Source organism: Saccopteryx leptura, chromosome 3 (assembly GCF_036850995.1).
Source record: "Saccopteryx leptura isolate mSacLep1 chromosome 3, mSacLep1_pri_phased_curated, whole genome shotgun sequence".
NCBI lineage: Eukaryota > Metazoa > Chordata > Mammalia > Chiroptera > Emballonuridae > Saccopteryx > Saccopteryx leptura.
In genome coordinates this window covers 221,161,590-221,175,062 of record NC_089505.1, presented here as the reverse complement: position 1 = coordinate 221,175,062, position 13,473 = coordinate 221,161,590, and the positions used below count along the sequence as shown (strand labels likewise).

The following is a 13,473-nucleotide window of genomic DNA, read 5'->3' as shown; positions in this document are numbered from 1 at the left end:
ATACTCAGAAATCAGAGGCATTTTTATACACTAAAAATGAACTTTCAGAAAGAGAAATTAAGGAATCAATCCCCTTTACCATTGCAACCAAAAAAATAAAGTACCTAGGAATAAATTTAACCAGGGAGATTAAAGACTTGTACTCGAAAAGTTATAAAACATTGATAAAAGAAATCAGGGAAGATACAAACAAGTGGAAGCATATACCATGCTCATGGTTAGGAAGAATAAACATCATTAAAATGTCTATATTACCCAAAGCCATTTATAAATTCAATGCAATAGTGATTAAAATACCAATGACTTACTTCAAAGATATAGAACACATATTCCAAAAATTTATATGGAACCAAAAGAGAACACGAATAGCCTCAGCAATCTTGAAAAGAGAGAATAGAGTGGGAGGTATCACACTTTTGGATATCAAGTTATACTATAAAGCCATTGTACTCAAAACAGCCTGGTACTGGCATAAGAACAGGCATATAGAACAATGGAACAGAACTGAGAACCCAGAAATAAACCCACGCTTTTATGGACAACTGATATTTGACAAAGGAGGTAAGAGCATACATTGGAGTAAAGACAGTCTCTTCAACAAATGGTGTTGGGAAAATTGGACAGCTACCTGCAAAAAAATGAAACTAGACCACCAACTTACACCATTCACAAAAATAAACTCAAAATGGATAAAAGACTTAAATGTAAGCCATGAAACCATAAGCATCTTAGAAGAAAACATAGGCAATAAGCTCTCTGACATCTCTCGCAGCAATATATTTGCCGATTTGTCTCCACAGGCAAGTGAAATAAAAGACAGGATAAACAAATGGGACTATATCAAACTAAAAACCTTCTGCACAGCTAAAGACAATAAGAACAGAATAAAAAGACAAACTACACAATGGGAGAATATATTTGACAATGCATCTGATAATGGGTTAATAACCAAAATTTATAAAGAACTTGTAAAACTCAACACCAGGAAGACAAACAATCCAATCCAAAAATGGGCAAAAGAAATGAACAGACACTTCTCCGAAGAGGACATACAGAGATGGTCAATAGGCATATGAAAAAATGCTCATCATCATTAATCATTAGAGAAATGCAAATTAAAACCACAATCATATATCACCTCACACCAGTCAGAATGGCGCTCATCAACAAAGCAACACAGAATAAATGCTGGCAAGGATGTGGAGAAAAGGGAACCCTCCTGCACTGCTGGTGGGAATGCAGACTGGTGCAGCCACTGTGGAAAATAGTATGGAGATTCCTCAAGAAATTAAAAATCGAACTGCCTTTTGACCCAGCTATCCCACTTTTAGGAACATACCCCAAGAACACCATAGCACTGTTTGAAAAGAAAGAAATGCACCCCCATGTTTATGGCAGCATTGTTCACAGTAGCGAACATCTGGAAACAGCCCAAGTATCCTTCAATGGATGAGTGGATTAAAAAGCTTTGTTACATATATACTATGGAATACTACTCAGCCATAAGAAATGATGACATCAGATCATTTACAACACCATGAATGTACCTTGATAACATTATTCTTTTTTTTTTTTTTTTTTTTTTCATTTTTCTGAAGCTGGAAACAGGGAGAGACAGTCAGACAGACTCCCGCATGCGCCCGACCGGGATCCACCCGGCACGCCCACCATGGGGCGGCGCTCTGCCCACCAGGGGGCGATGCTCTGCCCATCCTGGGCGTCGCCATATTGCGACCAGAGCCACTCTAGCGCCTGGGGCAGAGGCCGAGGAGCCATCCCCAGCGCCCGGGCCATCTTTGCTCCAATGGAGCCTTGGCTGCGGGAGGGGAAGAGAGAGACAGAGAGGAAAGCGCGGCGGAGGGGTGGAGAAGCAAATGGGCGCTTCTCCTGTGTGCCCTGGCCGGGAATCGAACCCGGGTGCTCCGCACGCTAGGCCGACGCTCTACCGCTGAGCCAACCGGCCAGGGCGATAACATTATTCTGAGTGAAATAAGTAAATCAGAAAAAACTAAGAACTATATGATTTCATTCATAGGTGGGACATAAAAATGAGACTCAGAGACATGGACAAGAGAGTGGGGGTTATAGGTTGGGGGGGAGGAGAGGGATGGGGTTGAGGGAGGGAAGGGGGACAGAGAAAACCAGTTAGAACGTGATGGAAGACAGTTGGACTTTGGGTGATGGGAATGCAGTAAAATCAAATGTCAAAATAACCTAGAGATGTTTTCTCTGAACATATGTACCCTGATTTATCAATGTCACCCCATTAAAATTAATAAAAAAACAAAGAAACTATGAACAAATCCCTATGCACACTGCACATATCTTATTTTAAAGTAAAAAAACAAAACGGGATGGCCCTGGCCAGGTCGCTCAGTGGTAGAGCATCGGCCTGGTGTGCGGGAGTCCCGGGTTCGATTCCCGGCCAGGGCACACAGAAGAAGCGCCCATCTGCTTCTCCACCCTTCCCCCTCTCCTTCCTCTCTGTCTCTTTCTTCCCCTCCCGCAGCCAAGGCTCCACTGGAGCACAGTTTGCCTCAGGCGCTAGAATGACTCTGGTTGCAACAGAGCTATGCCCCAGGTGGGCGGAGCATCGCCCCCCCCCCACCCCGTGGGCATGCTGGGTGGATCCCGGTCGGGCGCATGCAGGAGTCTGTCTGACTGCCTCCCCGTTTCCAACTTCAGAAAAATACAAAAAACAAAAACAAAACAAAACAAACAAACAAACAAAAATGGGAACAAATACAATATTTAAAATAAAGAACAAGTAAATTTAAATAAAAAAAGAACAGATAAGACTAATAGAAAAAAAAACACAAGATGATTTACATATACCTAACCATACCTATGTCAAAAGTTAACAATTTGTACATTTTAAATGTGTATGGTTTATTGTATGTCAGTTATACCTTAACACAGCTTTTTTTATTTATTGATTGATTTTTAGAGAGAGAGGAGTGAGAGAGAAAGAGAGAGAGAGAGAGAGAAGGGGGAGGAGCAGGAAGCATCAACTCCCATATGTGCCTTGACCAGGCAAGCTCAAGGTTTCGAACCGGCAACCTCAGTGTTCCAGGTCGACGCTTTATCCCACTGCACCACCACAGGTCAGGCTTAACACAGCTTTTAATAAAGTAGAAGAGGTGCTGAGTTGTTCAGAGTCATTGGTGTTGGTACATCTGAGCATTCTATGTGTGTGGATGCCAGCTGTGACTCTGAAATGAGAAAATGGCTTTCCTCACAAAATGTTCAAGAATTGATTCAAAGTTAAGGAAACTTTACTCGTCTCAGATTATGCTGCAGCTCAAAACATTTCAGAAACTCCTCTTGTGGAATAACCTTCACAGCCATTCTGTGAACCACTAAAGATAATTAGTCTAATTATGTTGTGCAGTCATGCCAAGATTGCATTCTAAAAACTGTTTGGTTCAAAATGTCAAGATCAATGTCAAAAGACAAGGAAGGGGTTATAGGCTCATTCAAGCTGTATTGGCAGTTCAAGTTCTACAAGAATTTTGAGCACTTTTTTGTTTTGGACAAATGAAAAGAAGAACAATCCTATTTTTATTGGCATTATAATAATTAAATAAATAGTCTTGAGTAGTGCTGAAGTACACAGGTTTTGGAGTTAGCAAGATATTAATCCTGGCTCTGTCCACTCCTGTGTGACCTCATGCAAGACATTTATTATCTGTGCCTCAGTTTCCTTATTTGCAAAATTGGGATGAGAATTAAATGAGAAAACACATGTAAAACACTTAACATTATGCCAGCCTATAGTTAGAATATAATGATAACTTAAGAAAAGGTTAATCCATTTATTTATACTTTAATTTAGCTGAGTAGTTCTGATGTCTAGCTCTGAGCTAGATGATGAGTGTAATGGCAAGTAAAATAGACATGAAATAGACTCTCATAAAGCAGGACCTTGTACCATTTCTTGCTCAATAAGGGTGAAAAATAAAATTTATATGGAAGTATAATTACCAACTAGGGTAAACTACCTAAGGATAAGTGTGAGCTTCTGAGTTATTTCACATCAGAGAAGAATAGCTTCTCAGGTGTTCTGAAGTCAAGAATAGCTTTGCTAAGGAAATGACATTGGAGCTAATATCTGAGGATTGAGGAGACAAATTAATGAGCTGAAGAGGTGGGAGTAAGGGGAAAGTATATGCCAGTCAGAAGTACAGCACATGCAAAGATCCTGAGGCAGAAAGGAGCATGGTTCTTGAGAAGAATTAATTTTACCATGGAATACTACTCAGCCATAAGAAATGATGACATCAGATCATTTACAACAACATGGATGGACCTTGATAACAGTATAAACTGAGCGAAATAAGTAAATCAGAAAAAACTAAGAACTATATGATTCCATACATAGGTGGGACATAAAAATGAGACTCAGAGACATGGACAAGAGAGTGGGGGTTATGGGGTGGGGGGGAGGAGAGGGAGGGGTTGGGGGAGGGGAGGGGCACAAAGAAAACCGGTTAGAAGGTGATTGGACTTTGGGTGATGGGAATGCAGCATAATCAAATGTCAAAATAACCTAGAGATGTTTTCTCTGAACATATGTACCCTGATTTATCTATGTCACCCCATTAAAATTAATTTTAAAAACAGAAATAATTTTGTTGGCTCAGCGGTAGAGCGTCGGCCTAGCGTGTGGAGGACCCGGGTTCTATTCCCGGCCAGGGCACACGGGAGAGGCGCCCATTTGCTTCTCCACCCCTCCGCCGCGCTTTCCTCTCTGTCTCTCTCTTCCCCTCCCGCAGCCGAGGCTCCATTGGAGCAAGGATGGCCCGGGCGCTGGGGATGGCTCCTTGGCCTCTGCCCCAGGTGCTAGAGTGGCTCTGGTCGCAACATGGCGACGCCCAGGATGGGCAGAGCATCGCCCCCTGGTGGGCAGAGCGTCGCCCCCTGGTGGGCGTGCCGGGTGGATCCCGGTCGGGCGCATGCGGGAGTCTGTCTGACTGTCTCTCCCTGTTTCCAGCTTCAGAAAAATTAAAAAAAAAAATTAAAAAAAAAAACAGAAATAATTTTCACTAGTGGGAAACAGGTGAGAAGGTAAGGGTCAAGCAAGGATGAGAGAAGAGAATTAAGATGTTAGTATAGCTGAGAGATGATGACATTTGGGACTAGGGTCATTATGTGAAGGTACAAAACTTCTGTATACTATTAAAATTAATTTAGTACTAATCCAGACTAGATTGTGATAAATTAAGATGTTAATTGTAATCCTGAGGGCAGCCACTAAGGAAATAACTAAAAATACATAGTAAAATAAATGCCACAGGAATATAAATGGTATACTAGAAAATACCTTTTTAACATAAAAGAAGGTAGTAATAAAAGAACAAAAAATATTTAAGACATATAGAACACAAAATGGCAGGTGTAAGTCTTACCATATTATTTATTATATTACATAAAATAGATCAAATACTTCAATTAAGCAGCAGAGATAAACAATTTATTTTTGAAAAAAACAACAACATAATCTGACAGAAAGTTGTCTACCATAGACACATTTGAGGTTGAAAGACACAAATAGGGTGAAAATAAAGGATGGAAGTAATATATCATACAAATAGTAACTAAGAGCTGGAGTGGCTATTCAAATTTCAGACAAAATAGACTTTAAGACAAATATTTTTACAAAGAGGGACATTTTATGATAATAGAAGAGTCAATTTACCAAGAAGGTATAATAATTATAAACATATATGCACCTAACAACATATCCCTAAAATATATGAAGCAAAAACTGATAAATTGAAAGGAGAATCAGTTCAATAATAATAATTGAAGACTTTAGTATCCCACTTTCAAAAATGAATGGGATAACTAGGCAGAAAATCAATAAGGAAATGGAAAACTAACAATGCAATAAGCAAACTGCACCTACTATATATCTATACCATATTCCATACAACAGCAGTAGAATATACATTCTTCTCAAAAGCACACAGATTATTCTTCAGGAGAAACTGTATGTTAGGCCATACAATAAATTTAAAATTATCAAAATCATACAAAATATGCACTCTGACCACACTAGATGCAATTGAAAATAAAAAACAGAAGGAAAAATTTTCAACTGACAAAGATTTGTATATTAACAACATAGTCTTAAATGACAAATGGTTAAAAGAAATCTAAAGGGGAATTAGAAAACATTTTGAAGTAAATGAAAATGAAAACTTTGATTTACCAAAACTTAAGGGCCCAGCTAAAGCAATTTTTAATGTGATTTTTTAAATTCAGAAATTAAATTTAATGGGGTGACATTGATCAATAAGAGTACATAGGTTTCTGCCTGACCAGGCGGTGGCACAGTGCATAGAGCATCAGACTGGATGTCAGGAGGACCCAGGTTCAAGATCCCCAAGATCGCCAGTTTGAGCGTGGGTTCATCTGGTTTGAGCAAAGCTCACCAACTTGAACCCAAGATCGCTGGTTTGAGCAAGGGGTTACTCAGTCTGCTGTAGCCCCACGGTCAAGGCACATATGAGAAAGCAATCAATGAACAACTAAAGTGCCACAACAAAAAAAACTGATGATTCTCATCTCTCTCCCTTCCTGTCTGTCTGTCCCTATCTATCCCTCTCTCTGACTCTCTCTCTGTCTCTGTCAAAAAAAAAAAAAAGTACATAGGTTTCAGGTAAATATTTCTATAACATTTGAATTGTTGATTGTGTTGTGTGCCCATTACCCAAAGTCAAATAATTTTCCATGTGCTTCTCCCAAAGTAACTGAGAGGAGAGCTTTATCAATCTGTCACAGGAGGAAAGGAAAGTGGTGTGATCAGGATGAGCTGCTAGCTCAGTGTCATCCTAGGCTTTGTAGGTGAGCAGTTATCTCAACTTTTAATTTAGATAACTGCAGGGGGTGGAATGGGCCCTTTAGCAAGTGACCTTAATGGCCCTTCCCATTTCCTGATGGGCAAAAGGAGGCTCAGCCACTAATTGGTATAATTTTGCACTGAAAGTGAAAAGATCTCCCCCTTTCTCTTCTTTCTTCAGCTTTGGGGCCCCTAGGCTGATTTGGCATGTTTGGCTGCTCCTTCTTTCCTTTATGAAGTTCGAGTTGTTTTGGGGTCTTCCTCTCAACCCCCTTTTTGGAGGTTAATTGGAAGCCTGACCAATGTCCTTAAGGTGACTGCCTGGTCCTGGGTGAAGCTAGAAGGCTCTTTAAAAGTTAGTCTCTGGCTCTTTAAAAACCCTTGTTAAAATTGATTTGATTTGTTTTTAGGGAATTCTTTTATGGTGAGCTGGGATTTATCACTGATAAAGGATTCTTGTTGTTTTAAAAGAAGGCAAACCAAAGCAGAGCAGAAGGACATGTTATAGTATGTACGCTGCTATGGAAATAATGGAACAAAAATTTTATTTCTTACTACACCAATTGATTAGAAAGAAGGGAGGTGAATGATAAAGTAGGAATGAAGAGGAGATAAAGGCTTGGAATATAATTAACAAAAGTTGAGGAAAAATAGCCACCCTAAGGGTTTCTCCCAGGAAGCTGATCAGACTTAGCAAGCAGCTTCATCTCCATGCCACTCCCTTGTGCTGCAGAGGACCTGTGGGGATCAGAAGCTCCTGAAGCCTCTGGAACTTCCTGGGATGAGAGGATACTTGTGAGTCACATCGAAACCAACAGCTGGTATTGAAGACAGTGCCCAAAGCAGCTGTTGATGCCAGATGGGTTTAAAGTTCAAAAGCTAAAAACAAGGTTCTTTGAGAGGTTCCAGGTCCAATAAATTTCAGTCATTATTTGAAAAATGTTCTATTAAAATTGGAGGCTGTAGTTCACATGTAGGAGTCATGGACAGATCCTTTATATATTACTGAGAAACACTGGCTTTAAAGTGTTTTATGTTTTCAATCTTATTCTAACTATACAACCACTTATGTAGTAATAGGTAAGAATAGGTAATATTTTTGTTTCCCTACTAGTGAGTGCTACTTTTGTGTGTGTGTGTGTGTGACAGAGACAGAGAGAGGAACAGACAGACTGGAAGGGAGAGAGATGAGAAGCATCAATTCTTTGATGCGACACCTTGCTCGACCTTGGGCTCAAGCTGGTGAGGCTTGCTCAAACCAGATAAGCCCACGCTCAAACTGGTGACCTCAGGGTTTTGAACCTGGGCCCTCCGCGTCCCAGTCCGAAGCTCTATCAACTGCGCCACTGCCTGGTCAGGCTAATGAGTGCTACTTTTTAATAAAGGTATACTTTAACTTTTATCTGTGTCTGGTGGAAGCACAACTGATGGGATCAACAAGTCATATTTTAGAAAGCTCTTTCCATCTTACCCCAGTGCAAAATATGGCTGCACAGTGCAGTCATTGGGGAGTTTGAAATACTCCCAGTGTTCAGACCAATTGTACAGAATCTAATGGGTGGGGGCCAGGCAGCAATATTTTAAAAACTCTTCAGAGGATTCCAGTGTTCAAGGCTCAACCATCTGATCTAAGTGAAAATGAACTCTGGTAGTGCTGGTGGAAACTTAGTAATAGACTTCATAAGAATTCACCTCTGTCCAACATCCCTCCTGGTCCATCCCTCTGCTAGTCTCAATGCAGCTAAAATCTCAGGGTCCTTTCTGCTTTCCTTCAGTGGTATGCAAATACATGTTTACCAAGCCACACTTTAGAGTAAAAAAAGCCCTGATTTATAGATCTGCTGATCTCCAGATCTTGTAAATACACCCAGCATGGTCAATTTTACCCTAGCAATGGCTTGCCATGAGCATGGGACTGGGAGGAGAGGTGCACCACTGATCCTCACAGGGCAATGCAAGCCAGCTCTGGACTCTGGTACTGTTTTGCAACTCAGGTTTGCTCCCTTTCTCCTGTGCCCCCAAGATACCCCCATCTCCCTTAAGTGGCAGTAAGGAGTTTATGCCACCTTTTCTGCTTGTGTGATAGCTGGCTTACATGATTTTTCTGCTCAGGTAGCATAATATAACCTCCTGCTTAAAAAGTACACATAGAAAACCTTAGGAAAACACCAAGGGAATGTGCCTAAGGCTGAGGAAGTCTGGGCACTTGGCCTTCTGGATTATGCTTTACCTTGTGAATCTGACTAATGTGAGATGTCACAGATCCTGAGCTGACACATGAAGTTTCTGAGCCTACAGAATTGAAGGCCAGGCTCAGAATCAGGATAGACCCACCAAGTTAATGGGGAGGTCCTGGGAGGCAGCCCACCAGTCTTCTGGGGTTGATTGACTTCCACCTCAATACAGGTTATAATGCTTTACTTCTCCCCTTCATTACAAAGCATAGTCACATAACTTTTCTCCTTGAATCACTTCAGCACAACTAGGAAGACCTAGTAGATGCTATCTTCCATCTGCTGGTGAAGAATTCTGCTGAAGCTCAGAGATGTTAAATGTGGTGACTTGCCTGAGTTTGAGAACGAGCTAGTAAGCAGGACTTGAACCCAGAGCTCTGACGCCAAGTTTAATGCTCTCCCAGCACACAGCCTTGGTCTATTGGCCATCTCCACCTATGTATGGAGCCAGTCAACTTAGGTAGAAGTAAGATGAGTAGCAGATACCTTCCTTTAAGTCTTGTGAACTAATTCTTTGCCAGTCTTGCTTTGGAAAGCATACTTGCTGAAATGAGTGGGGTCTAACCAAGGACATGTTCCAGGTTGGCATATATTATGGTGGGGGTGAAATATGAACGGCTTGTGTAATATGAGTGGCTAATGAACTGTGATTCCAAAATTAGAAGCAGGAGCAAATCCAGAAGACATCTGGGACTCTAAGAAGTGGCTGAAGAAACATGGCTTACAAGCCCACAAGCTGTCATTTTATGATGTCCTTGCTGACTGTTCCTTCCACCATGCTGATGGAGTTGTTGATATAAAAGCCAAACCTGAGGATGAATCCGTACAGACCAGTGCGGTAAGTGTACCCTCTGCGAGGCTGTAGCCTTCTCTCAATGCCCTGAGTAGGTAGGAAAGGCCTCCCTCAGACCAGAGCCCAGAGCACAACCCAAGTTAAAGGCAGCATGGCAGAAAACTGGCTGGATTCCCATGTGAAAAGCTGTCCCTTCTGTTTCTCACCCTATACTCTTCTGAATGGTACTTGTGGGAGTGGAGATCAACTCTAGGAATGGTTTCTAGAGATAAGTGAATTATACAGTAATTATACATGAGCCATGAGCTGCGCTTGTAGAAATTCAGGCATTATTACTCTCAGAGTTATTCACCATTATTTCTAAAGCGAAGCCCTTTGCTCCTCCTTATGGAATGGAAGAAAGAAACTACTTGTAAATATACTCAAAGCAGGTATTTCTAGGGTCTTCTTGTACTATCACTATCTGAAAGATACATTAGTCAACTGATTACAGTCAGCATTTAGATGATTCTCAGTAAACACAAAATTAGATTTTTTAAGGGGTCACAGTACTTGAAGGATATAGATTGAGAACTTTTGAATGCTGTAATTCCATTATGCCAATGGGTCTGAAAAGAATATAGCTTCTCTAACTGCCTGACTGGCTCACAATGGAAGGATAATGATTTGTAGTAATGGCTCCTAAACATTAACACACATCAGTCAGTGATGCTGAAGGTTCTGGTCACGCTTTGAGCAATACTGATGTGTAAATAGAACCCAGAACAGTCAAAAGTTTAGAATTATGGAAAGACTAAACAGTGTCACAATATGAAACAGAAAATCAGGATAAAATTTATTAAAACTGCAAGGAAGCCAAAATGACAGCAGCAGAGCAGATGCCAGTAATGGCAACTTAGCAGGCACCACGGGAGAGGAAGTCAGGCCACTTTTGTATTCTATGAGCCTCCAACTCAATGTCAAGATCATCACTGGAAGAAATCAGGAAAGATACGAACAAGTGGAGGCATATACCGTGCTCATGGTTAGGAAGAATAAACATCATTAAAACGTCTATATTACCCAAAGCCATTTATAAATTCAATGCAATAGTGATTAAAATACCAATGACTTACTTCAAAGATATAGAACACATATTCCAAAAATTTATATGGAACCAAAAGAGAACACGAATAGCCTCAGCAATCTTGAAAAGAAAGAATATAGTGGGAGGTATCACACTTCCAGATATCAAGTTATACTATAAGGCCATTGTACTCAAAACAGCCTGGTACTGGCATAAGAACAGGCATATAGATCAATGGAACAGAACTGAGAACCCAGAAATAAACCCACACTTTTATGGACAACTGATATTTGACAAAGGACGTAAGAGCATACAATGGAGTAAAGACAGCCTCTTCAACAAATGGTGTTGGGAAAATTGGACAGCTACCTGCAAAAAAATGAAACTAGACCACCAACTTACACCATTCACAAAAATAAACTCAAAATGGATAAAAGACTTAAATGTAAGCCGTGAAACCATAAGCATCTTAGAAGGAAACATAGGCAGTAAGCTCTCTGACATCTCTCGCAGCAATATATTTGCTGATTTGTCTCCACAGGCAAGTGAAATAAAAGACAGGATAAACAAATGAGACTTTATCAAACTAAAAAGCTTCTGCACAGCTAAAGACAATAAGAACAGAATAAAAAGACAAACTACACAATGGGAGAATATATTTGACAATGCGTCTGATAAGGGATTAATAACCAAAATTTATGAAGAACTTGTAAAACTTAATACCAGGAAGACAAACAATCCAATCCAAAAATAGGCAAAAGAAATGAATAGACACTTCTCCAAAGAGGACACACAGATAGCCAATAGGCATATGAAAAAATGCTCAACATCACTAATTATTAGAGAAATGCAAATTAAAACCACAATGAGATTTCACCTCACACCAGTCAGAATGGCGCTCATCAATAAAACAACACAGAAAAAGTGCTGGCGAGGATGTGGAGAAAAGGGAACCCTCCTGCACTGCTGGTGGGAATGCAGACTGGTGCAGCCACTGTGGAAAATAGTATGGAGATTCCTCAAAAAATTAATAATCGAACTGCCTTTTGACCCAGCTATATCACTGTTAGGAATATACCCCAAGAACACCATAGCATTGTTTGAAAAGAAGAAATGCACCCCCATGTTTATGGCAGCAGTGTTCACAATAGGAAAGATCTGGAAACAGCCCAAGTGTCTGTCAGAGGACGAGTGGACTAAAAAGTTTTGGTATATATATACTATGGAATACTACTCAGCCATAAGAAATGATGACATCGGATCATTTACAACAACATGGATGGAACTTGATAACATTATACTGAGCGAAATAAGTAAATCAGAAAAAACTAAGAACTATATGATTCCATACATAGGTGGGACATAAAAACGAGACTCAGAGACATGGACAACAATGTTGGGGTTATAGGGTGGGGGAGAGGGGAGGGGCACAAAGAAAACCAGTTAGAAGGTGACGGAAGACAATTTTATCAATGTCACCCATTAAAATTAATAAAAAAAAAAGAAAAGAAAAGAATGTGTCTCATGGCTAATTCAGGCAGTTAGAAGAATAGTTAGTATAAGGATGCCATTTCTGTTTCTCAGGCCATATCCTGCAAAAGGGGCCCCAAGCAAATTGGTGATTTGGCTCCTCTGATTTTTGCCAACTGGATTTAAAAAAAAAAAATAGGTCAGGAATGCCCTGAAATGGAACTAACAATACAAGGGCATACATTTAAAGGACATTTAGATACTGGAGCTGATGTATCTGTTATTGCTAAGCTACATTGGCCTCCTTTCTGGCCCACTCATGCAGCAGCCACAGAATTACAAGGTATAGGGCAGAGTAAATCTCCTCAACAACGTTCTAGTTTTCTACATTGGGAAGATTAAGAAGGTCATTCTGAATTTTTTTAAGCCTTATGTGCTCCCTGGATGGCCAGTTAATTTGTGGGGTAGAGATGTTTTGAAGAATATGGGAGCATTGCTTGTCAGTCCTAATGGTTTAGTCAGTACTCAGATGCTTGATCGGGGATTTTTGCCCACCAAGGGACTAGGGAAAGAACAGCGAGGAATTCTCACCCCCATAGAAGTAGCACCCAATACCAGAAGGTGTGGATTAGGATATCAAAATTTAGCATAGGAGCCTTGGTAGCTCCTGCTACCCCAATAATGCATTGTGCAGACCCAATTACTTGGAAATCAGATAATCCTGTATGGGTAGACCAATGGCCCCTTTCTCAGGAGAAACTTAGGGCAGCTGCTCAATTGGTACAAGAGCAGCTATAGCTTGGGCACATTGAACCATCTAATAGCCCATGGAATACACTTTCATATTTTGATCTTGTTGCCTCCTGGATTATCAAGGGGCATAGGCAACCCTTACAGTTTATAGGTTTTGAGCCTCAAAATTTGTTGTTGTTCCTTTTTTCAAAGGATTAACAACAATGGCTCTGGGAAACTTCCACTAAATGGCAAATCGCTCTTGCAAATCAATGGACAACTTTATACTGAAACTGTCAACTTAAAATCAGCTCAAAGTCTAGAATTATATGCC

General features: G+C 40.5%; 1 protein-coding gene across 1 annotated transcript in view; it reads left to right on the top strand.

Annotated features, from left to right (window-relative positions):
* The window catches only part of VWA3B (von Willebrand factor A domain containing 3B), a 225,207-nt gene that overhangs the window by 74,594 nt on the left and 137,140 nt on the right, over positions 1–13,473 (top strand). Inside the window, 1 exon segment of the mRNA XM_066377626.1 lies at positions 9,741–9,916. Within this exon segment, the coding sequence (XP_066233723.1) occupies positions 9,741–9,916 (176 nt within the window).